At 42.4% G+C, this 25,245-nt stretch overlaps 1 protein-coding gene across 2 annotated transcripts in view; it reads left to right on the forward strand.

The window, feature by feature from the left end:
- Window positions 1-1,992: 1,992 nt before the first annotated feature.
- Window positions 1,993-25,245, forward strand: part of CACNA2D2 (calcium voltage-gated channel auxiliary subunit alpha2delta 2) — a 452,436-nt gene continuing 429,183 nt past the window's right edge. Inside the window, exon 1 of one of the 2 annotated variants that reach the window (XM_056805022.1) lies at window positions 1,993-2,680. In XM_056805022.1, coding sequence (XP_056661000.1) covers window positions 2,520-2,680 — 161 coding nt within the window. In that variant the 5' untranslated portion in view covers window positions 1,993-2,519. The remainder of the gene's footprint in view (window positions 2,681-25,245) is intronic. The other variant, XM_056805023.1, reaches the window with a different exon arrangement.

Raw genomic sequence — 25,245 nt, forward strand, 5'->3', positions numbered from 1 at the left:
GGAGAGATAAAGCCCTGTCCTCAAGAGCTAATCAGAGCTGATCAAGGAAGAACTTTTCCTGCTTTCAGGGAACCCCTACATTGACCAGCTGCAACCTTAGCAGCTTTCCTAGACACTATAACTACTGGGGTTTACAAGGCTCCTTGGAGGAACCCTGGACCCTAAAACCTCAGGACCTGGGCCTGGGGCTGGAGGCAGGGGCAAGATTCTCAGGCCTGAAGTAGCAAGCAGAGCCTACAATCCTTCGCTGAGAAGGGCCACAAGAGACCACATAATCATGATGAAAGCTTTCTGGCATCAAATCCCACTGGGTAAGCAGCAATGTTGCTGCCCTAACAGCTCATTAGTTTGGAAGGCTTTGGCTGAAATTGTTTGACTCAACTTTGGACTCTTCACCAATTTTAGCAACATTTTCTTTAGGCTTTTGTGACAGTGCACCTCTTTCCTGATTCTCCTCCTACATAAATATTGTTCTCTTCAGAGAGAGACAGACAGACAGACAGACAGACAGACAAGAGACACAGAGAGACAGAGAGAGAGACAGAGACAGAGACAGAGACAGAGAGAGAGAGAGAGAGAGAGAGAGAGAGAGAGAGAGAGAGAGAGAGAGAGAGAGAGAGGAGGAGAGAGAGAGAAGAGAGAGAGAGAGGAGAGAGACCGACAGAGACAGAGAGAGACAGAGACAGAGAGAGAGAGAGAGAGAAGGCGAGAGAGACAGAGAGAGGAGAGAGAGAGAGAGAGACAGAGAGAGGAGAGAGAGGCAGATAGACCGACAGAGGGACAGAGACAGATAGAGACACAAGATTTGAAGTAGAGATGGGAAGGAATCAAATTCTTAGCGGTTTGAAGTCACAAAAGCTCAAGGGAAGGGTCATATTTGTAGACTAGCTAGGAATAGTCCAAATGTCCAGAATTTAGAGTTCACAAAGGGCTTGGAGAAAGATGAAGCTGTTAGAAAGATATGGGCCAAATTGCAATGGACCTTAAATGCCTGCTTTTTATTCCAAAGACAATAGGGAATCGATGAAGGCTTTTGAATTGGGGAGGAAAGATTATTTTAACTGCTCCTTGGAGGAGAAAGGACCTTGTCCCACCCCTCCAAAGGCGGCTTCGGTAGTTTAAGTGAAGATGAGATAAAAGCCTAAACTCTAGTCTCTTGGTCTCTCTCAGTTTTCACCTTGTACATACATATTTGCATACTTGGAATAGTAATGTGGATCAATGGGAATAATTTTCTATTTGGATTCAAAGGATTTGGGTTTGAATCCAGCCCTTGCCTGCTTAAACACCTTGTGACCTTGGGCAAATAACTTAACTAACCTTTCTGGATCTGTTTTATCTATAAAATCCGGGAGGATTGATGGCTTCTTAGGTTCTAATCTATAACAAGTTGTAACTACCCTTCCCCTAGAAAGGAAGCTCCTGTTTGGGCCTTTGTTCTTCAGAGGACTGTCTGAGGATTGGGGTCTGGAGGGTTCCGGCTTGGTGCAGGTACGAGTTGGGGGGACATGCATAGGACAAACTCTGCTGGACTTCACTGTGAAGGCCCTGACAGGCAGAGCAAGCGAAGACGTGTGTATGTCACAGAGATCTGCAACTGACTTTCCCGCAGTGCCGGGGCCCGAGGTCAGGGGCTTGTGGCTCCGAGGAGTCGAAGGAGGGGCGTGTGCGTGCGTGGGGACCAGGGGGAGCGAGACAGCGCGAGGGGAGGGGTGCGCGTGGAGGCCGGGAGCGCGCTGCAGCTCCGGCCGGCTCGTCGCCGCCACCGCCGTCTCCTTCGGTCGCCAGCCCCCTTCCTCCCCCCCTCCCTCTCTCCCTCTCCGGCGCGCGCGCGGCTCCGATGTCGCGCGCGGGCGGCTCGTGGAGCGGAGCGGCCCGGGAGGGGGAGTGGTGGAAGGCCGCGAGAGCGAGGGAAGGAGGCGCTCTGGAGCCGAGGAAAGCACTGGCGCGGCTCCAGGCCGGGGGGCGGGGGGAGACGGGGGGGCTGCTCCGAGGGGGAGGCAGCGGCGGCGGCGGCGGCGGCGGCGGCGGCGACGACGGGCGGGCAGGTTGGCGGCTGCATATTTGAAGGAAAGTATCAGTTTGTATTCGCTCAGTGTGTTTGCTCCAGCGGCCACGGCGGGAGCCCGAGCCTGAGCCCAGCCAGCTCGGCCGGCTCAGCGCAGCGCAGCGCAGTTCGGCAGCTTTGCCCAGCCCAGCCCAGCCCAGCTCAGCGCAGCTCAGCTGGGGTCGCCGCTGCCGCTACCTCTGCTCCAGTCCTAGCTCCAGCCCCGGGCCGCCTTCCCTCCCCTTGCCTTGTCTTCCCTTGCCTGGCTTTGCCTAGCCTTGTCTTCCCTGGGCAGGCACTCCGGACAGCGCAGCAGAGGCGCAGCGCAGGACTCAAGGCGGCCAGGCGAGGCCCGAGCAGGCGGCCCGGAGCCCGGCCCCCGGCCCCGGCTGGTCCCCAGCTTCTCCCCGGTCCGAGGTGCCTGCGCTGTGCTCCGCTCTGCTCCGCTGGGCGCGGAGTCGTTCATGGAAACATGGCGGTGTCGGCTCCGACCTGCGGCGCCTCCTCGCTCGCCCGGGCTCTGTGCGGCGGCAGCGGCGGCGGCCACCTCCACCTCCACCTCCACCTCCTGCTGCTGCTGCTCGTCCTCCCGGTGCCCGGCGCCCGCAGCTACAGCTTCCCCCAGCAGCACACGTAAGTGGCCGGCGCAGCCCGACGTCCCTCTCCCCGGCAGCGGTGGCGGCAGGGGTAGCGGTAGCGGCGGCAGCGGCTGCAGCCGTCCGTGGAGAGTAGAGAGGAGCGGAGCCGATCAGAGTCGGGCAGGGCAGGGCAGGGAAGAGGAGGGGGCTGGGGAGCAGACAGGTTGCGCTGCTCGCATCTGCCGCCGCCGCCGCCGCCGCCGCCACTGACTTTCTGGAGTCCGCGAGGCTAGGGGCAGAGGTCGCTCCCGGGAACGAAGGCGTGCGGGTGCGGGGAGACAGAGATTGCGAGAAAGGGGATGAAGGGATAGGAAACAGGAGGGGCAAAAGAATGGAGACCGAGGGGAGGACCCGGGGTGGAAAAAGGCGTAGAGAGAAAGGGAAAGAAGGCAAAGGACGGAAAGAAGGGGTAAAGAGAAAAAAGAGGAGAAGAAACGAAGAAATAGGGGAGGAGGGAAGAGACCAAGAGGGGAAAGGAGAAAGGGACAGAGAAACAGAGGGGAGGGGTGAGGGCAGGAAGAAAGAAGGGGAGTGGGAGAGGCGGCGGGGAGGAGAGGAATAGAGGAGGGGTAGGGCAAAGAGAGGGGAAAAGGAAGGGAGGGAGGGTAAGGGGGGTCAGTGAAAGATAGGTGGAGAGAGGGTGCAGGGGCGGCTTAGTTCGTCCTCTGACGAATTAACCCAGATGGACATCTATACTCCAACCCTTTTCCTGCCCCGGGTAATACAGAAGGAGAGCCAAAGCTTTCGATCGAAGAGCAGAACCCCTTTTCTCTGGTAGATCGAGATGGGCTAGGCAGGGAAATAGGAAAGTTCCTGAAGATGACGAGCCCCGGCATCTCTATTTCTCTCTGCGCAGCGCACCCCTCTCTTTGAACCTGGTCTGGAGAAGAGGGGGGCATGTTTACAGACAGATGGGGAGCCCAGCCCTGTGCCTTCTTAGGGGGAGCACGAAGAAGCTGACCTAGTTTACCCCCCCCACACACACACACACTCACACAATATGCACACACAGACTTCTTGTCCCCACAGTGACCGTCGGAGCCCCTTGGATGGAAAGCCTCCGTCAGAGGAGAGGAATGAGGAGAAGGGTAAAGTCGGGGATGGAGAGTGTGTCTGGTATTTTGTCTCCTGACCTTTCTCGGATTGCCTGCCCAACAGAGTTTTAGCATCAACTACAACCTGGTCTTTCCATTCAACACAGTCAGTTCCCTTTCCCCAGATGCAGTCTGTTTGGTCTTTTTCAATGAGTGTTGCCCCCCCCACACACACACAATGGTCACACCTTGCAGTCTAATAAAGGGACCCCTTCCTCTCCCCTCCCCTCCCACACCTTGGTGCTTTCGGTTCTTAATTTTCTCTTAGAAAAAGGATGCTGAGTGAGTTGGGAGGCAGTTGGGAGAGAAAACATTTTGGCTGGAGCCAGGAATCCAATTTTCCCTTTGCACAGCCACCTCCTTCCCTAAATCCTTATGTCTCTCTCTAGCAAGTGTGAGGCCTTATTCCCAGCTTCTAATAAAAAGGCGATTTCCCCAGCACCTTCTCCCATGCCTTCTGTAGGAGCCCCGGTTCAGAGTTAAAAGGTGGATGTTAGCTTCTGCCTGACCCTTCAGCTCTCCTGAAGGGCGATGTTGGCAGAAGGGTTTCACATCCTTGGGAGCCCAGCTACAACTTTCGCTTCTGTTTGGTCCCCAGATTGAGTCTATAGCCAGGTGGTTTTGAAGCAGACTAATAAATGGGTATTGTCTGGGGAGCAAGGTATTAGTTTAAAATGGCCATTAGGCTTAATGTGGATAATTTATCTGGTGGTCAGGTATCAGACGGGGACATTTAAACTCATATATCCCCCCTGTGTGTCTGACATACTACCAGCCCCAGTGGGTGATGGTCCCTTTCTGTTGGAAGGACTCTTGAAAGGTGCAGGCATGCTGGAGCCCTTACACTAATCATTTATCCAGCAGCTCCGCAAAGAGTCCTTTAGGCACTGGTCATGGGCAGGTGTCTGCCCCCAGGAGGCCAGATCAATACTGGAGGAAGCTAGAGGAAAAAAGAAAAACACAAAACAAAAACAAAAACAGTGGCTACTGCCACTGTTCTGCAGTGGGAAAGTGTGGACTCCAATGGAAAAGAGAAATGTGAGATATGTATTAGTCCTTTCTGCTGAGATAGGTGCAAACAGGCACCCTTCTGGAAAAAACCTCCAGACAGTTACAGGTCCTCAAAATCAAATTCAGAAAATGCACTTTATCTCATCTCTAGCAGGCTTGCAAATTACAATTTATTTTGTGCAAGTGCCTTTATTGTTACTCTTTTTAATTGGAGGAGATAATGTTCAATGGTATAGATATTTTTTCTTGCATTCCAAATGAAAATGATTAGAACTGATTTAAACCAAATTTTGAAAGAGGAAGGAGGCAGGGAATTGTTAAGGGTTCTCTCTCTCTCTCTCTCTCTCTCTCTCTCTCTCTCTCTCTCTCTCTCTCTCTCTCTCTCTCTCTCTCTCTCTCTCTCTCTCTCTCTCTCCTTCACAAAGCTGAGCTCAGGCCAAAGCACAATTATTTTTTTTTCCAGCCCTTCTAGTCAAGGTTTAAAATAGACATCTCTCGTCTCTCGCTTGCTCCATTTCTCCCTGCAACCTGCAGTGGTGTCCAGACGATGGTCGTGCATACATAAGTTTTCATAAAATGGGTGGTGTTAGACCCTGAGACAGTACAGATGGGCCAGGATTTCACCAGTGTTGGGCATGGGGAAGACGGCAGGCATGCAGATGAGTATTCTGAGAGAGCTGGAAGCTATTCACTTGTCTGGTGTAGTTTAGGTTCATGGAATGAGGTAGGGAGGAGGTTGGATGAATGCATTTTGCAATGGGGAGCCAGTGAGAGTCAAGGTGTGTGTATATGGGGGTTGGGGAGTAGAACTTCCCAGCCTGGCTTCTGTGGGCAGCCTCCCTTGTACCCCTCTACATACAGGTGTCAATTTGATCTTTGGCCCTTGCCAAGAAAAAAAAGGAAAGAGAATTCCCCACTACTCACTGCCCCCATGCACTCTGCCAGACTTGATCTGGGGACAGAACAGCTTTTGCTGAAGTGTGGAAAACTCAGAGATGGAAGACAGCTCTCCAGTTTGCTGGGGCTGAGAAGCAGGCAGTGTGAGATTGTAGGGTCACTCTGGAGGGGCAGTGGGCAGAGGGTAGAGGCCTTCCCTTATGACACCATCTCAGTGAGAAAATAGCAAAGCAGAAACCTCCTCCCCCAGAAAAAAACACAAAAGAAGTGATGTCCACAGCTGTTAGATAGTGTTTGGCTCTCAGGTCCATAATGACACAGTCTCTGATAGAGGCATTATTTCCTAGGAGAGGAACAGACAGCCTGGAGGAGGTAAACTTCCTGGACAATTTCCCTGGCCATAAATCACCAGAATTAGATGGTTCGGTGGAATGAACCTTGATAGAGATGGTGCATCTTTCAGGTGGAGGGCCGTTCTCTTTAGTCTTGCCTCAGTAACATCAGTGCCAAATTGCCTTGAGCTTTTCCCATTATGTCAGAGGGATCTGGGGCAATTTATTTATTTATCTTTAATTTCTTAAAACCTCTAGGCACCTTGATTTCTTATATTTATCCTAATGAAAGAAAAGAGATTTGAATTAGATTTTTGTTGATTTTTTTGGGTGGGGGACACTGGGGATTATCATTCTCTTTTGGTATGTACCCACTGCTCCCATAATAAAGGACTCTCTAGACCAGATGCTATTAAACTGGAATCTATGATTGTGCTTTTTGAAAATATTTTGATAATTGTATTTCAATATAATTGAGTTTTTTAAATAATCCAATATATTTGATTTCAAACATTTAAACATATTTTGAGAAGGTTCCACAGGCTTTATCATACTGCCTAAGGGGTACATGACACGAAAAAGGGTAAGACTTCTTTGACTAGACCCTGGTCTCCTTGAGATTTTTTTCAAAAAAGTAATAATTAGTTTCTTTGACCTCCTTCAAAGAATGGGAGAGTTAGAAGAAGATGCTTTGACTTCCCTCCTACCATTTTTAATCATTCTTATTTTGTATATGAGCCCACCATAATACCTGTGGCCTCTGAAATCTTTTTTCCTCTATCACTCTCTCTTCTCTGTTTCCCTCTCCTTACTCTCTGCTCACCTTTTTTATTTCCCTTTTCTATCTCTTTTCTTCCCTCTCATCCTTTGCTTATCTGGCTCTCACAGATTCCATATGATGCAGAATGAGGTAGGGCTTTGCTCAGACAAGGTTACTTGCTTATGATCGCGACTCCCAGGCTGTCTGGGTGGTACTCCCTGGCCAGGCAGTGCCTTCTCTGGGGTAGACAGGGTGAATCTAGCCTTTAGTTTGGGGGACAATGGGTAGAGAATGGTGATCAGCTTCTCTTGTGTGAGTCTCCAGCAGCTGGCTGACCCATCACCAGCCCTTTTAATGAGCAGCTACTTAGGGGGGATGTTTTATCCATAGGGTCTTGTTTCCCTTTGGTTAGGGCTAATTGGAGGACATCTGTTGGGACAGGGGAGATCTTTTATCAGGGAATACAGCTTCTTCCTTCCCTTAGGAGAAGGACAAGAAACAGCAAAATGGCCTCACCCCAAGACCACCACATATTGTCAGTGGGATGCTATCTGTTCTGCTCAGCCCCTATGTTATGCCTCAATTATCCATCCTTAGCTCCTCTTCCTTTCTTTTTTCTTTCTTTATTACCAGTTTGTTTTTGCCTGCATGGCTCTCCTTAGCTGTTGCTTGGATGCAAAATTGCCAGGTGCTTAATGCTACTGGTAAATCTGGGAGCATTTGGTGGTGAGCACAGTCCAACTGCTTCCCTCCCCCTGCCCCACTTGCTACATCTTGTCTTGGGGTGGGGTGGGATGGTGTGGGACTACCTGCATTTATAGACTATTTTGTGTTCCAATATGGTTCCTCACAAAAATGGATAGGATTTGTTTAAGAAAAATCCCATCAAATGTCATGGGCTCTAGATTAGCTTTGGCTTGTGCCTAGCTGATGTGTCCACTTCTCATAAGCATGCTAGGTTCCCTAGAGGCAGGGCATCTTGTAGGAACATTGAGTAGGGATCATAGGATATCAAACCTTATATAAAAGGACAGTAGAAATTTTTCTAGTTCAATTTTCTCATTTAATAGAGAAGGAAGCTGCAATGCAGAGAGGAGGAAAGTGACTTGCCCAAGGTCATACAGGTAGAAAGCAGCAGAACTTGGATTCATATCCTAATTTCAGTGTTTTTTCACTATGCCATGTTGATCTTTCTTCATTTTACCACCTCACATTATTGTACTCATTCTTGTACCTTTCCTCATACTCTTCTCTCCACCTGTCCTTGTCATCTTCTATTACAACTCCTCCTTCAAGAGGAGTCCACCTTGAGTCCACCTCTTCTCTTAAACTCCAGAAGGATTAAAATAGTGTGTTCCAAACTATTTTGCACTTGATTATATTTTTTCCTGCATTTCTCTTGTTGTTTCTAGAATCTTTCTTCTACATCCAGATTGTAAACTCCTTGAGGGCTATCACAGAGCTCCTTAAAATGTTCCTTGATTAGATTGCTGAGTTCAGGCAGTAATCAACCGCGTGTCAATGACAGGAGGATGAATGATTGAGATAGCTTTAGGGGCTTCCTCAATATATTTCAAATTTCAGTGTTCTCTTTATTTCTTAACACACACCCCCAACTCTTCCCACCTTTTCTTTCCAAAGCCCTAGTTTTATTGCAGCCTTGTTCCTATCACCTCACCTCCCTTCACCATCCACATCTGTGGGAGAATGGGGCATTCCACAGGTATCCATCAGTGGTCTCTTCCTTTTCTTTTTTTCCATTGTCAACCAAATACCTAGGTGTTAAAGCTTAATTGGAATCAAATTAAAAAAAATTTTTTTCTTGATCTTTAGAGCAAGAATGTGAGGTATTATGTGTAAAAGAAACTACCTCCCTTCGCTTTAAGATTCAATGGGATTCCAACTATCCAGTCTCCCTTCCAGTCAAATGGTGTTTACTTTTAAAGAACTGTGCCAAGGGCATTTATAAGTTTATGTTAGCTAATTTCAGCTGGGCCATCACTGGTGCACAACAAATGTTTTATTCTTCCTTGATTGACTTTCTATCAGACTACCTACAGTGACGATTCCAAACCTCCCTCTTTTGCAAACTCCTAGATCATTCTCTCTCTCCCTTCCTCTTAGCAGAGCACTTCACTTCCAACTTTCTAAAGCATCTTTTCCCCGACTTTGCACCGCAAAATCACTCTTTATCATTGCCCATTCTGCCCTCCTTTGCACTATACTTTGATGAAGAAGTGAGACTTTTTGCTAAGGCTAATCTTGTGCTTTTGATCCAATCGTCTCCTATCTTTTCCAGGAATTTGCCCCTTACATCATTCCCTTTCTATCTAATTCAATTTCTCTTTATCCACTGACTCCTTCCTCATTGTAAAATTGCCTAGTTCTACCTCACACATTTAAAAAAACATCCTTTGCTTGATCTTAAGATTATTTTGCCTCTCATAGCCAAAGGCCTAGAAATGGTTGCCTCCATTTTCTCATCTCCCACTCATTTCTCAATCTCTTGCCATCTGTTTTCTGACCTTAGCACTTGATCAGCCCCTGTTTCAGTCTTACCAGTGAACTCCCAACTTCTTACTTTCTTTCTTTCCTCCTTTCTTCCCTTCCTTCCTTCTTTCTTCCTTTCTTTCGTCTTCTCTTCCTTCCTTCTCTTTCTTTCTTCTTTCTCATTGGTTCTGTCTCTTTCACTCTTCTTTCTCTTTCCCTTTTCTTCCATATTTCTCACTTTCTCCTTTCTGCCTCTTTCATTTTCTCTCTAATTCTTTCTTTCTCTCTAATTCTCCCTCTCCCTTTTGTTCTTTCTTTCTCTCTTCATATCCCTAAGACTAACATTATGCTTTTTAAAAACCCTTACCTTCTGTCTTAGAATGAATACTAAATATCAGTTTCAAGGCAGAAGAGCAGTAAGGGCTAGACAAATAGGGTTAAGTGACTTATCCAGGGTCACACAGTGAACCCAGGACCCCCCATCTTCAGATCTGGCTCTCTATCTACTGAGTCACCCAGAGACCCCCTAACATAATTCGTTGCACATAGAAGGCATTTAATAAATATCTGTTGAATTGAATTGACTTCAGTTCACTTTAGAACACAGAACATAAGAGCTGGGAGGCACTTCTACAGACCATCAAGTTCAGTTTGGGAAGAAATTGTACAATGGAAAAAGTGATAAATTTTTCAAGGTTTAAATCCTACTTCTTCAACCTCCTCTGACCTTGGGAAAGCACCTTAACCTCTCAATTTCTTTCACTTTCCAATTAGAGTGTTGGACTAGATGACCTTGAAAGTACCTTCTATTTCTAAATCTTTAATCCTAGGAATATTTTTGTTTCACAGAGAAGGAAACTGAGGCCCAAGATTAGTGGTAAAGCTGGAACTCTATCCCAACTCCTCTGATTCTTAGCCTCTGTTTTCTCTCCACTAACTTTTGAAAGAATGGGATCTGGTTTCTCCTGTAAATCATTGTTCCTCACCAAATTATAATACCTGTTGAGTAATATATCTATGGATTAGTGAAAACTTAAGGCTATATCCTTTAGTCCTTGTCCTAAGCATGGAGCTTTGAGAAGCCAAAGGTGTCTTCATTCCGATTTAAATGGCCCAATGTAGTGAGATGGGAATTGAGACAGCCCTAATTGAGGCATAACTTGGGGTTTGTGGTTTTGTTTCCAAGATAAAGAAATATTTGAGGACAGAATCATTTTAATCTGATTTCTTACAGAAAGAAAGGAAGGGTACATTCAATTTTAGCTCCTGAATGCCTTGTGTATTTCTTTCTGGATTCAGAATCATAAAATAGGAGAGCTGCCTGAGTTTGTCAATATCTTATTCAACATGCATGTATTCTTTGGGTATTAAATGTATGTAGTGCACCATACTTAAGGAGAGGAAAAGCTAAGGTCTCTAAGATTTTAGAATTGGGAGCTAGAAGGCAAGAGATTATCAAGGCCAACCCTATCATGTTGCAGATGAGAAAAGGTCATACCGGTACTGAGTGGCATAATTGGGATCGGAACTCATGTTCTTTGATTCCAAATTCCATCCATTATTCTAAGGGTCTTGTTTTGTTCTGGTTGGATGGGGAATGGGGAGTTAAGAGGATCATAGAATTTATAGGTTTAAGGGGAGCTTTTGATTTCAAGTTCTAATCTTCTTATTTTACTGAGGAGGGAGAGGTGACTTACCCAAGGTCATACAATTATTCCTTTTTAAAAATTCTTACCTTCTGTTTTAGAATTGATAGTAAGTACAAAATTTAACAATATGGAAATGTTTTGCATGATAATACATGTATAACCCAGATCAAATTGCCTGCCAGCACTGGAAGGGTGAAAGGGAGGGAGGGAGAGAAGTTCAGTCATATAAGTTAGCAAAACTTGTGTGGAAAATTATTACGTGTAATTGGTAAAAATAAAAATATAAAAAAGCAGTTGGAGTTAAGTGACTTACCCAGGGTCACACAACTAGGAAACATATGAGACCAATATACAGTTATTCTTAATGCAAAAGTAGAGCGCTTTGTAACCATAGTACCCAGAAGGAGCTTATTATTTAGTAAAGAGTGACATGATATGACCAAAGATAAATATGTCAGCCAGATTATGACACATGCCTAAGAAGAATGGAAGATTCTGTGAGATTCAAAGAAGTGATAATTACTTCTAGCCAGAGGGAATCAGGGAAAGTTTCATGGAGGAGGTGGCATTGAAGTGGGCCCTAAAAGAATAAATTGGATGCCACTAGGCAGAATATGGATAGATAGGAGGGACCAGATGGATGGGCCACTTCAAATCATCCTGTTTGGCTGGGATACAATGGGTAACAGTGGGAGATGAGCAAAGGTATGCTGGAATCCACTTGTACCAGCTTGAAGCATTTACACCTTGGAAATATTACAAATCAGAGCTTGATTTATTTTTGACCTTAGAAAATGATTGTGAAAATGTCAATAATGCAGATTAAACTAAAAAAAAAATATGTCTTTGGTACATTTTCTCCTGGAGAGCTTGTTGTTAAAAATTAACATGTATACACCTGGAGATGAGCCCATCACATGACAAAGATAGGTCACAGTCCTATTGTAAAGACTTTTAATGCTGCCATCTTGCTTATGCCCCTCATTCCTGGTGGTTTTTGTTTTATTTTGTTTCATGTCATTGGTTCCTTATTAAATGCCAAAATGGCAGAGCCAGGCCTGGAATTGGGAGATCCTGGATTCAAATCTGGATTTAGACACGTCATAGCTGTGTGACCTTGGGCAAGTCACTTAACCCCAATTGCCTTCCCCTTGGCATTCTTCTGTCTTGGAATGGATACTAAAACAGAGGGTAAGGGTTAAAAGCAAAGTCCTAAGGAACTTGATGGTGTGCTGGAAAGACCATTAGACTTGGGAGTATGAGGATATCCATTAGAATTCTGACCCAGTTACCTATTAGATGTGTGACCCCCAGGTAAATCATTCCCCCTCTCCCAGCCTCAGTTTACACATCTGTAAAATAAGGCATTGACTAGATAAACTCTGAGCTTCCTTTTGGCTTTCTACTTTGTTGGTCTTTAATAACCTTTAGCACTCTAATGTCTCCTAAACTTTCCTTTGGCTTCTACTAGTACTGGATAAGGTAATATGAGGAGAACTGATGTGGAATGGTGGCAACTTTTGTAGAATCTTGAAGAAGGAAGATAGATAGGGTGTCCTTCTTCCTATCCCCATTCCCCACAAAAACAAAGCACAGATTTCTAATGGTGATGGCATCCGTTCAGACAAGTTGGAGAGCTCTCCCCTGCTAGGCTTTTCCTAGTAAACACTGTCTAAACAAGAAGCTACAGAATCAATATGTGTATTCCCCAGGGTGAGAGGGGTGTGTGTGGTTTAATTTTTTTTCTCCCCCCCCCACTTATCCTGGGTAACTTAAAGATTTAAGGATGTCTGCCAGTGGTTGGGTTTCTTTGGGGCTTGAGGTTGTTTTGGGAGAGTGAAAGGAAACTAGGATAATGACCTTCTCTCCTATCCCACTAATTGAAGAGAAGGACGAGGAGATCTGAAGGGAAGGTGGATAAGGTTGTGGCCAGGAAGTGGAAGAATTACACCTCCATCCAATTCTTCTTCCAAGCCCTGATTTCTGTATATTCTGAGAAGAGGTAGGGGAAGGATGAGTGGTATGGGGGGCGGGGGGGGGGATACCAAGAAGATTGTCATGGAATGTCATTTGTTTGGTCCCCTTCTCCCTCCTGTAGTTGAAGAACAGTCATCATAGTCTATTGTACAGAATAAGGGACTCAGTAGGAGCTCTGTTTCTTGTCCCAGCTCTGCCTCTAGAGAATACACCCAATATGACCTTGGGTAAATCATTTGACCTCCTATATCTCATTCATCCTTTGTAAAAGAGGACTGATAAAGTCCACCCTTGATTGCCTTGCAGAAAGATTGTGTGAATGAGAGCCCAGCTGTGAGAGTGGTTTGGAAAGCTGTCAGTGCAATCCCTCTGGGAAGGATTTCCTGACTGAATCCTGGTGCCAATATGGTGTTCAATTTGAAAGTTCAAAACCCATTCATTCTGTGTAAGATACTATGTTTAACACCGGGGAAACAATGAAAAATAATACGATGCCTTGCCCTCAAGGAGCTAACACTCTGGGTGGGGAAGGACATGGAGAATAGGACCCAGATGCAAGTATGAGCAAGGCAAAGTATTAGAAGAGAAAGGGAGAGATTTCGACGGTGCTATGAGAAATAGGAAGGAGAACTCACTTTAAGGTGGGGACAATCAGTCAGGGAAGGATTTGTAGAGGAGGTGGCCCCTTTTCTGTGCTGTGCTGGGTTTGGAAGGGACAGGTAGCCCCCTAATTCATACTGGGCTTTGAAGGGAGAGGAGGAATTTCATAGGTAGGTATGTGAAGGAATATATTTCAGCCATTAGAGAGCCTGAGAAGATGAGTATAGGATAAGATTAAGCAGTCCAGTTTGGCTAGAGAAGCAGAGTGAAATAAGGCTAGAAGGACCATATTATGAGTAGCTTTCATTGGTGGGTAAGAAGTTTGTTTTTTGATTCTCTGAACAATAGGGGGCCTCTGAAGAGTTTTGAGCAGAGGAAGAGCATAATCAGACATGAGCTTAAGAAGATTATTTTGGCAGCTCTGTGAACAATGAATTTGAAAAGTGATAGACTGGAGGCAGAGAAATCAGTTAGGACACTATTTTAGCATTTCAACTAAGAAGTGATCATATTTGAGATAGCAAAGAGGTTTGGATTAAATAATTTTCAAGCTTCATCTAGCTCATTCTATGACTTCCCCCAAATCACATAACTAATGAAGGGAGGAAGGGGAAGTGACAGATTTTAGAGGTGTGAATCAATAAGGTTTGGAAAGCGAATGGATTGGGTGATGAGGGAGAGGGAGGAGTCAAAGATGACTTGGAGGTTTTAAGAGAGGTGATTGGGAGGATGGTGGAACTAGCAAAAGAAAAGGGAGGCAGAGCATCCTGTCTCCAGAGAGAGATAATAGATAGAAGACTGAGAGTCTGGGGAGCAGTGCTTTAAAAGGACCAGATTTCCTGCATTAGGCAAAACTATCCTGGATTCTTGGTTCCCTGAACCTTCCTTGAATTAGGAATCTTGGTTTTGTGTGACCTTGGCAAGTCATTTCACCTTTGGGTGCCCAAGTTTCTCCTCTGTTATATGAAGGTCCTAAGGCTCCTAAGGGCTTAATTATCCTCTCTCTGCAGATGACTGCCAGATCTACTTATCTATGCTCTAGAGGTCCTCATCTGAACTCTAGTCCTGCATTATTAGATATTTCTATTTGATCATCTCCAACAGAACATGTCCAAAATAGAACCCATTATCTTTTCCTCCAAAACCCATTACTCTTCCCAATATCCCTATTTCTTTTTTTTTTTTAAATTGGTTCTAAGGTGGAAGAGTGGAAAGGACTAGGCAGTGGGGGTTGAGTGACTTGCCCAGAGTCACACAGATAGGAAGTATCTAAGGTCAAATTTGAACTCAGGACCTCCTGTCTCTAGATCTGGCTCTCAAACCTCTGAGCCACCTAGCTATTCCTCTTTATCATTGTTTCTGCTGAGAGTACCACAATCCTTCCTGCACTCCAGATTTACAGTCCTTAATTTTCACTTTTCCTCATACCTCATAACCAATCAATTGTAGTCTTGCAAATTCTCTATAAAATGTCTCTCACAACTCTCTCCTCTTCCCCATGGACAGAGCCAACATCCTTGTTCAGCCCTTGTCTCCTCTCACCTGGACATCCCCCTGAACTATCAGCTCTCACCTGCAATAGTTTTCTAATTATTCTCTTAGTTTGAAATCCCTTCCCCCTACTTTATTCTCCTCACAGAAGTCAAAATGATGTTCTTAAATGCACATGCATCTGACTATGTCATTCTCCTGCTCCAAAAGCTCCAGTGGCTCCTGTTACTTCTAGGATAAATGTAAACTTACATATGGCATTTAAAGTTCTCCATAATTTGGCATAAGCCTACTTTTCCAGGCTTATTACATGTTACTCCCCTTCACAAACTCTATGGGCCAACCACCATATTCCATTTCCCATTTCCATGATGTTCTCTATGCTAAAAATGCATTCTTTCCTCATAGGCAGAATCTCTAGCTTCTTTCAGACCTTAGTTCAAACATCACTTCCTGCTGGATACTTCTCTTGCTCTTCATTAGCTGTTAGCACTTCCCCTCCAAGATTACCCAAGATATTCTTTTTATTATATTTCATATTTATCTATATGTGTGCATTCTGTTTTCTGCAGCAGAGGGCAAGCTCCTTGAGGGCAGGACTACTTTTTGGATGGTCTTTGTGTCTCTTGCACCTAGTAGCATAATGTCTGGTACATAGTAGGTACTTAATAAATCCTTGTTGATTATTTGATTGAATGAGATGATCCCTAAAATTTCTTATGTTTCTAAGGGTCTGTGGGGCTGTGCTCAAGATCATACAGCATGTTAGTGGTGATTGGCCTCCCAGCACATATTGTATTACCCTACTTCTGCCCCTATCCCAACACGTGTCTTCTCAGGCTGGAAAAATTCATCTCCTGCGTTTGGGCAAGGAGACAAGAGATAGTTCCATATGTCAACATCAGAGCTGCTTTAAAAATGAGTAGCTCTGGGATTCCTGCCTCATTGTCCCCAGCTTGAGAAAACTTATAAAAAGGACGTCTATGACTATGACCCACTTTATAATGGTGATCTGTTAACTGTTTAACTAAAAAGGGGAGAACTAAAGCATTTCCTACTGATCATTAAACATCTCCTTGGGAAAATGACTTAAAAGGAAATTTAAGCTCTTCCAAAAAGACAAGAATCAGTAAATGTATGAGAGAAGGAAATTGCTTTCTTTTAATGTCTATCAAACCATTTCTCCCACTGCTTCTTCCATAAGAATCCTTCTCTCCTCCTGATCAGCTGTTCTCCAGCCTGGAATATCATACTTCCTCATTTCTATCTCTCCAATTCCCAACTGTCCATCAGAATGGAGCTCAATTATCCACTTTCTCCAGGAAGTTTTCCCTGATATTGCCAGCCTACACTGATTCTCTTTTCTACCAATTCCTTCTCTAGTTACATTTACTTTGAATACAAAGAAATGATTTTATTTAACCCACCCCTTGAATAAACCCAGAGAAGGAATGGGATTTGCTCAGTCACATAGCTAAGGAAGAGATCTGGGGTAAGATTGTCTCCTGACCCATCTTCACTGACTTCTCAGGGTTATATACATGGTGGGAGATTGGGATGTTCAAGGACAGAACCTGAATTTATTTCTCCTCTATCTTTCTCCCCCAAACCCTGAGATTTTGAGGGTCACACTAGACTTTGTTCCTCTTTTGTCTTTCTGTCTCTGGCCACTCTTCCTTCACAGAGCTGCCAATATAATCTTCTTAAGGGGTATCTGACTATGTCACCACTCAACAACCTTCAGTGACTCCCCATTACCTTGAGAATAAAATTCAAATTTTCTGCCTAGTATTTAAATCTCTTTGCAAATTAGTTCCAATTAGTTCTTTGAGCCTGATTTCATTAGAGTACATTGGAAAGTATTGTGTTTTTGTTTTGTTTTGGGTTTGTTGTTATTATTTTAGAGACTGAAGCCCTTCACAATATGACTCCCAAATTAATCTTTCAACTTAATTATACATTACTCTCTTCCTACAGCCTGTGTTCCAGCCATTCCTCACATGTTCACATATTTAGACCTGTCAGGGACCTCAAGGGCTATCTAGTCCATGCCCCTCATTTTACACATAAAGAAACTGAAGCCTAGAACTCCCACTTCATTTCTGTTTCTTGGAATCTTTGGTTTCCTTCAAAACTCTGTTAAAGAGGCAGCTAGGTAATTTAGTGAATAGAGATCTAGACCTGGAGACAGAGTCCTGGGTTCAAATGTGGCCTCAGACCCTTCCTAGCTGTGTGATCCTGGGCAAGTTACTTAACACCTCTTGTTTAACCCTTACTGCTCTTCTGCCTTGGGATCAATACAATATTGACTTTAAAACAGATGGTAAGGGTTTTTTTAAATTACAAAAAAAAACCCACCAAAACTATTCAAGCAACATTTTATGTAGTAAGCCCTTCCTGATTCCTTTTTTTGGGGGTCCACTTCTCCCTCAATAAATATATGCTCTCTGAAATCAAGAAAATACTTTGTTTTTAGTTTCATATCCTCAGTATGAAGCAAAATGTCTGGAACATGATAGACTCTTAGTAAATGCTTGTTGAGCAACTGGCTGATTGACTTGGATTGATTGGTTTATTGATTTACTATCCATGTGGTCTTGGGCAAGTCATTTAACCTTGATGGGTCTGTTTCCTAATCTCTAAAATGAGAGGGATGAACTAAATGACCTCCAAGGTCCCTTCCAGCTTTAGTATATGATCCTATGACCCTACTCCACTGAGTAACATGAAATTCCATTTTCCACCTTTCTGCTTTTGCCTAGAATCCTTTCCCCATCTTCTCCTTTATCGTTCTTGTCTTCTTCCAAGCCTCAGCTTGATTGCTAGTGTTCTCTCTCTCCCTTCAAATGACTGTTTTTTGTCTACTTTTTGTGTCCTTCCAATAAAATGTCAGTTCTTTGTTTTGTTTTTTAGTGTACCAAGTGTATATTTCAATTTACTGTATGCAATCTAACAACAAATTTGGTCATAATTTACCAGATATACATAAATGATTTAAGTAGTAAAAGAAGATTCTTTTCAAGAGAATAAGTTCATACCTTGAGAAAAAAGTTAAAGTACATTAAGAATGAAAATCCAGGTCCAGTTTCTATGCAGTAAGTGAGCTGTAGTCTAATAAAGCAGATTTAGATGAATTTCAGATATATAGCTTTCTTTTTAATATACATATATTTATATAGAGAGACAGATCTACCAATTATAAACTATGGTTTTTCTTTAAGGAGGGATAAATGGGATGGAAAAATCTAAAATGTCAGTTCTTTGAAAGCAGAGAGTCTTTCCTTTTCATATCTCTAACATCCAATCAAATGCCTTCGTGCATACAGTAGGCTTTTTGTAAATGTTTATTGAATTGAATTACTCTTCTTTGCCCCAAGACTCTGAACTCCCTGAGGAAGAAGCCTATATTCATTTCCCTTCTCTTGTCCCTCTGATCTGGTCAGGCACAAAGCTGGACACCCAGGGGTGCCCAGGAAAAACTTGGTAGTAGATTGATATTTTGGTTTCCCAGTTTCTCTCTCTCCTTCTCTGCCTTGGAGAAGCCTACACATCTTCACTTCTCTTCCCATCTGCTTTGGAGGTCAATGCCAGTTCTCAGTTTGGAAAATACCAACTTGTTTCATATCCTGAAAAAGAAAACTGTCAGGATATGTATATTCACATTTGCAAGCCTTTATGTCAGGAAATACAAAACTTCAGACTTAGATGGAAAGTTGTAACTCCCAGCGTGATGGTAACACATGAGGGCCCTTCTTCATGCAGCACATACCTTCCTGTAAATCTTTTTGTTCCCTAAACCGATTCTTATTTTAAATGCATCTGCAGAGCCCACTACTTTTAAAGTAAATCTGATTAATCATTTTGTAAAGTGAAAAAAACCTTTGACAATGCAAATAGTCACTACTCCCTCCAATTTTATAGTCATAGCCTGATTGCATTTTATGTAAGAAATGTTATCTAAGATCCACTGAGGACAAGGGACATATCCAAGGTCATATCAAATCTGTGATAGGTTTGGGCTTAGATTGAGTTTCCTAACTCTCAGTCAAAATTCTGCAACTCAAATCATATTTTAAATATACTTAGTGAGCTACCTTTTTTTAAGCCCTTAATTTTTGTTTTAGTAACCACCCTAAGACAGAAGGAGAAAGGCTTGGAAAACAGGGTTAAGTGACTTGCCTAAGGTCACACAGCTAGAAAGCATCTGAGGTCAAATTTGAACCTGGGTCTTCCTGACTTGACACTATCCATTGCAAGTCCAAAACAAGAATGGGAAGCAGCTTGAAAACAAGTTCAAAGAAGAGATTTTCTCTCTCTATATATATAAAATCCATCTGTGAATACACATGTGTTTATGTTTCTAGGGCCCTTGATCTCATCATCTGGGAGCAACCCCTTGTCCAGCTAGAAGTTTCCTATCTCCAACTGTGGCATTTTGGAGTTGCAGTAACAGTTTTTTAGGCCTTTTCCTTTCCCAATTTCATGATACAGGATGGTCGTTCCTTCTTAAATGCTAGCTTTGAAGTCTTAAAGGTCATTCATTTTAGAGGTTGACACCTGTTCAAAAAATAAATTAAAATGACAAATATTTTTCTTTGAAAAAGGGAATGGTGTAAACTTATGTGAAGGATTTCAAATGTTTCTCTTCCCATTTATTCTTTGTACTAAGCACAGATATTAAAACCAAGCTTACTTTTTGAGTATATGTGTATATATCATATAAATATATATATTATATTTGTATGCGTGCATATATGGGTATGTATGTATGTATGTATATATATATATATATACACACACATATACATAGAGATAGAGAGAGATGTGCCTGTGCCTACACACATGTGTAAGGCTGTTAGACTTGGAATCAGGAAATCTGGATTCAAACTTAACTCTAACATCAATTAGTATGTGATTCTAAATAGATTATTTTACTTCTCTAGCCTCAGTTTTCTCATTTATAAAATAGGACTAATAATGCAACCTCCCTTGCAGATCTATTATGGATAGGCATTTAAAAAACTTTGAATTAATATTAAAATGAGAGTTATGAGGAAGAGGAGGTGAGGATATAAGTAAGCTTTACTAATTCACGACTGAATTTCATGCAAAAAGTGATTTTAAAGATCATTCAAAAATCTGTAAAATGGTGGAAATGGATAGAATTGCCTCTTAGGTTCCTTTTAGCTTGAAATATAATGATCCTATGAAATATATAACTGATAACACAATAAAGGTGAGGGATAATTGAAGGATAACTGAAGTGTTTCCTTGGTATTCATATTATGCCAAGAAACCCAGAGGAGGATAGTCCATTAGGCAGATCACTCATGTTATAAGGCATGGCTCACAGGATGAGAAGATATTGAGATATTGTGATCTATAACATTGGAGGGTGTGCTCAAACCTTTGAGATGAGTGATCTCATCCATCTGGATGTTTTTTCCAGTGATGTGTATAACAATCTATTCATGCCTGTTCATTCCATGTGATTCTTTTCTATATCTTTCAGGAAGTTTGAAATAGGAGAGTCACCCCATGTTTTCTTCTGACATTATGAGAATCACAATGGAATGGCTGTGCTATCTACTTGTTATTCTTTTACTAGACCATCTTTTCCTCCTATCAAACATACATTTCTCTAGTGACATCTTGTTCTTCTTTGACATTTCTCATTGCTCATATACTTCAGCTGGCTTATGATTACTATGTATCTCTTCATTAATTTCTGCATGATATTTATTTTCAGTTCTTTGGACTCTGCTGTATTTTGTGTTTCATGGCCATCTAATAACACTGGTAGATGTTTGGCATTAAAAAAAAATGGGACTGTTTCCAAGAGAAGTTTGGAGTTATTAAAGAAGTTTTACAATTTTATGAAAGTGATCCAGTGTGCTCTACTCTTCTTCCTGTTTAATTCTGGGTCCATTTGTGTTGTCTTCCCAAGACGCGCACGCACACACACATACACACATGTATACATCATAATCCAAGCAATAGATATTCTTTTTATCCAATTATTCTTTATTAGGTGGACAGTCAGGTTGAAAATTTTGAGTGCTTATAGTTCTCTTTCAGGCAGCTTTGTAGTATTATGAATTTTGATTCAACCTGGATGATATCATCTTCAAATAGGGGCATCTGGAAGACCTCATCATCTACATCCAAAGGGAATTCCTCTTCAACTTGGGCTTAATATCTGATCTCCTCCATCACCATGTCAAATGCCTTGGGCAAGAATACTTCTCCCTATTTTAGGACTCACCTGTTATTTGTGATTCACATGCTGTTAAACAAGGATGCTTCCATTGTTAGCTCTTTTGAGGAATCTTGAATGACTTTGATATATGGATCAGAGACTCTTTGTTTGAAAAAGAGTCTTTAAGTTGGTATTTTTGCTTTGATGGATTAAATGATTCTTTATAACAAAAAAAAAGCATGGGTTATTCTCTGCAGCTTTCAGCTGATTACAACATGGTAAAGAAATGTTTCATTGAATCACTTGCAGTAGCTTATCCATTCCTAATACACATATTGGAAATGGCCTTGAGGCATGTATCAATTCATCTTGTTGTAAGGAGTCCAATAAAGATTTTGTGACTATATGGAAAATATCAACATATAGATCTGTGGTTGTTCTCTTGATTACTACTTTTTGATATTAATAGTTTCAGATAAAAAGTTCAGGAATAAATTATTCCAAATTCACATCATATATAATTTTCTCATTATTTTCTTCTTCTGACTTTTAAACTAATTATGATCATTGCTCTAACAAGTGAGTGGTTTGATTCTATATAGATAACAGATTAAGAGTTAACTTCCATCACAGTAATGAGTCATTTCCTATCTGTTATTCATCTTTAAAAGTATTATCTGGTATTCACTACCTCCAGTTTTCTTCTCATTTTTTCCTCAAAGTATTAATTATGCAAAGGTGATAAGCTTCTATATGATTGACAGATGTTTAGCCTTTTTCATTCCTTCTTCCTGACCTGTATTTTCTGATCTATCTCTCCTCATCTTCACTTGTCCCATTTTTGAGTTGAAGGCACCAGGTATCAAAGTGTATGTTGATTGGATGTAAAAGCTCATATCAAGTATTATACAGAATATCTCGATTCTTCATCCTGTGAAACCAACATTGATACATAGACTGGCATTATTTTCATGGCAGTTTTTTGTGAATATACTGATTGTGAACACTGTAATATGAGATGGCCCAGTTCCCCATGAAATCATGTTTCTTGTTGACTTTAGACAGACTCCACCAGTTCTTCTATTTGTCTCCCTATGGATCAAGAGCCTGTGAGTTATCCTTCCATTTAGCCACCACTTCTTTTTTTCTTCTAGTTTATAACCAAAATAATAAGATTTATGTGATTTGGTCTTCAAGTAGTAGACATAGTGGATAGAGCTCCAGGCTTAGAATCAAAAGGACCTGGATTCAAATGTGAGCAAGTTACTTAACCCTTGTTTTGTCTAGCCCTTGCCATTCTGTCTTAGGGTTATTACTAAAACAGGAAATAAGAGGTTGGTTTGTTTGTTTTTAAAGATTGATATGACTCAGTTCCCCCAGCAATATTTCCACTTTTTGGTCATTGGACAAGGATTTCACATTTAGAGTGTCAACAGTCAAGTTAAGATTTGTAGATGATAATCTAAAAACTGCGTGATTCTTAGCATCCCTTGGCTCATGTCTGGCCACTCTGCAATCATCAGGCAGATGTCTCATCCTGATATGGAGATGACCCTGACTTCTAGAAAACAATGCCAGCAGAGCTAAGTTATGGCAGGTTCTGCCAAGTTAGGATGGCTACATGTATGGTCTTGGCAATAGACTGATTCTGCTATCTGATGACCAGCCTAGTTAAGAAAAGAGAGGCTCATCACCAGAAGTCTGGCCACTTGATGGTGATGGATTATTTGGCAACAGCCAAATTTGAGGTAAGAGGTGATAAGGACCTGAATTAGGGTGGTTGTGGTGTGACTAGAGAGGAGACACATTCTGGAGATAATGAGAAAGGCAAATCATTAAGACTTGATGACTGGTTAGTTATGGAGGTAAGGCATAGTGAAAGGTAGAGGAAGATAAACCAGGTTTTGAATGTGACTAGAGGGCTGGTGACATTCTCCACAGAAACAGGAATGATCAAAAGGTATAGGTTGGGAGTAGGAGAAAGATAATGAGTTCCTTTTTGGGTGTGTTGAATTGAAGTGTCTGCAGGAGACACAAGGGGAGATACCCATCAGACAGCTAGTTGAAAATATGAGACTAGAGCTGAGGAGAAAGATGAGGACCGGGTACATGGCTTTGGGACTCATATACCTAGATACAATAGTTGAATCTCTTGGAATTTAAGAGCTGCTTTAAAGTGCCCTGAAGATCCTAAAGATCTTAAAGAAAGGCCTGGTGGCTTGAACCCATGTTGGGCTTACTTCTTTACTTTGTGACAAAGGAAAAGTGACTTGCCTAAGATCACCCAAGAATGGCCAAATTATTTTTTTAACATTATTTTATTTGGTCATTTCCAAACATTATTCATTGGAGACAAAGATCATTTTCTTTTCCTCCTCCCCCCCACCTCTCCCATAGCCAACTGGGTATCACATGTGTTCTTGATTCAAACCCATTTCTATGTTGTTGGTATTTGCATTAGAGTGTTCATTTAGAGTCTCTTCTCAGTTGTATCTCCTCAACCCCTGTAATCAAGCAGTTGCTTTTCCTTGGTGTTTTTATTTCCACAGTTTGTCCTCTGCTTGTGGATAGTGTTTTTTCTCCTAGCTCCCTACAGATTGTTCAGGGACATTGCATTGACACTAATGGAGAGTAGTTGAGGCAGAGCCATAAGGGTTAAAGCCCTCCTCTTCTCCCCACTTGGGCTGCATAGTCAAGGTCATGGGTTGAACTGTGTACGACCTGCCCAGCTGCATGCTCAAGGTTGGAATAGTCAGTAGAGGGAGGTTTGATAATGATTGTGAGAAAATGCAAGTTTGGAATAGTCAACAGAGGGAGGTTTGATAAACACTGTGGGAAACTGTGAGAGACTTGTTTCTTTGCCCTTTTTTGGAATCCTCTTGGTTCCTCCTTGTTCCTGGCAGGTAATGTCATGAATTCCTATGAAGTTGCCCAATTATTGGTTCCTGCTGTTGCTGGGCTGTAACGTCATATCTTCCTGTGGTCTTAATCTATATATGCTTTGTTTGAACTCAATAAAGGATCGCTATGCATTTCATATAGCGTCCATTTGTTACTCTTCATTTCGTTACCCCAAGTAAGGTCACACAGGGCTGGCCGACCATGGAGATGAGCCTTACAATGGAGAAGTCCATTACATTCGATTGTACCACAGTGTATCAGTCTCTGTGTACAATGTTTTCCTGGTTCTGCTCCTTTCGCTCTGCATCACTTCCTGGAGGTTGTTCCAGTTTCCATGGAATTCCTCCACTTTTGACTAATTAGTATTAATGACATTCAACAGAAGCTAGTGCAATTGCAAGATTTCATTCAGCCCAGTTCAGAGGAAGGTAAGAGGCCTCCTGTTCTTTGTACTTGGTGTCTTTGCACCCCATCAAGGTACTGTGTTCAGATCTGGGGTCCACATTTTAAGAATGACATTGACAAGTGAGAACACAATCAAATGAGTGCAACCCAAAGTGATAAGTATTTAAATATTTAGAGAACAACCAAAGACCATTTGATGTGTCAAAGAGAAGAATTCAAGGACATACATGATAGCTGCCTTCAGGAATCTGAAGGACTGTTGTGTGGAAGGAGAGATTATTTTTTGCTTGATTTTAGAAGGCAGAAAGCTTTTTTATTGCTGGGTTCCCATTGCCTAACACATGTGCTTAATAAATATTTGTTGAATTGAATGAGGAGTGGTAGGGCATGAGGTGGGAGGAGAGATAAAGAGAAAATTTTTAACTTGAGGAATTTTTTTAACAACTCCAGCTCTCCATCATGGAATGGATGGGTACCTTTTGTCTATCACATATTACTGAGATGCAGGATTATAGGATTTTGAGCCAGAAGTGGCCTTAGAGACTGTTTAACTACAACCCCTATTTTTATGGCTGAGGAAAATGAGAACTGAGATGTTAATGCAATTCCAAGACTTGGATGTGATGGAAATCATCCTTAGAAGTGAGTGTTGCAAAGTAATAGAAAGGGCAAGGTTTAAATCTTGGAATTAGTGGTTGGGAGGACCTACGTTTAAACCCTGGGTTAATTTTTCCCTAGGTTACCTTAGGTAGGT

The sequence above is a fragment of the Monodelphis domestica genome, chromosome 7, assembly GCF_027887165.1.
Source record: "Monodelphis domestica isolate mMonDom1 chromosome 7, mMonDom1.pri, whole genome shotgun sequence".
NCBI classification, from domain to species: domain Eukaryota; kingdom Metazoa; phylum Chordata; class Mammalia; order Didelphimorphia; family Didelphidae; genus Monodelphis; species Monodelphis domestica.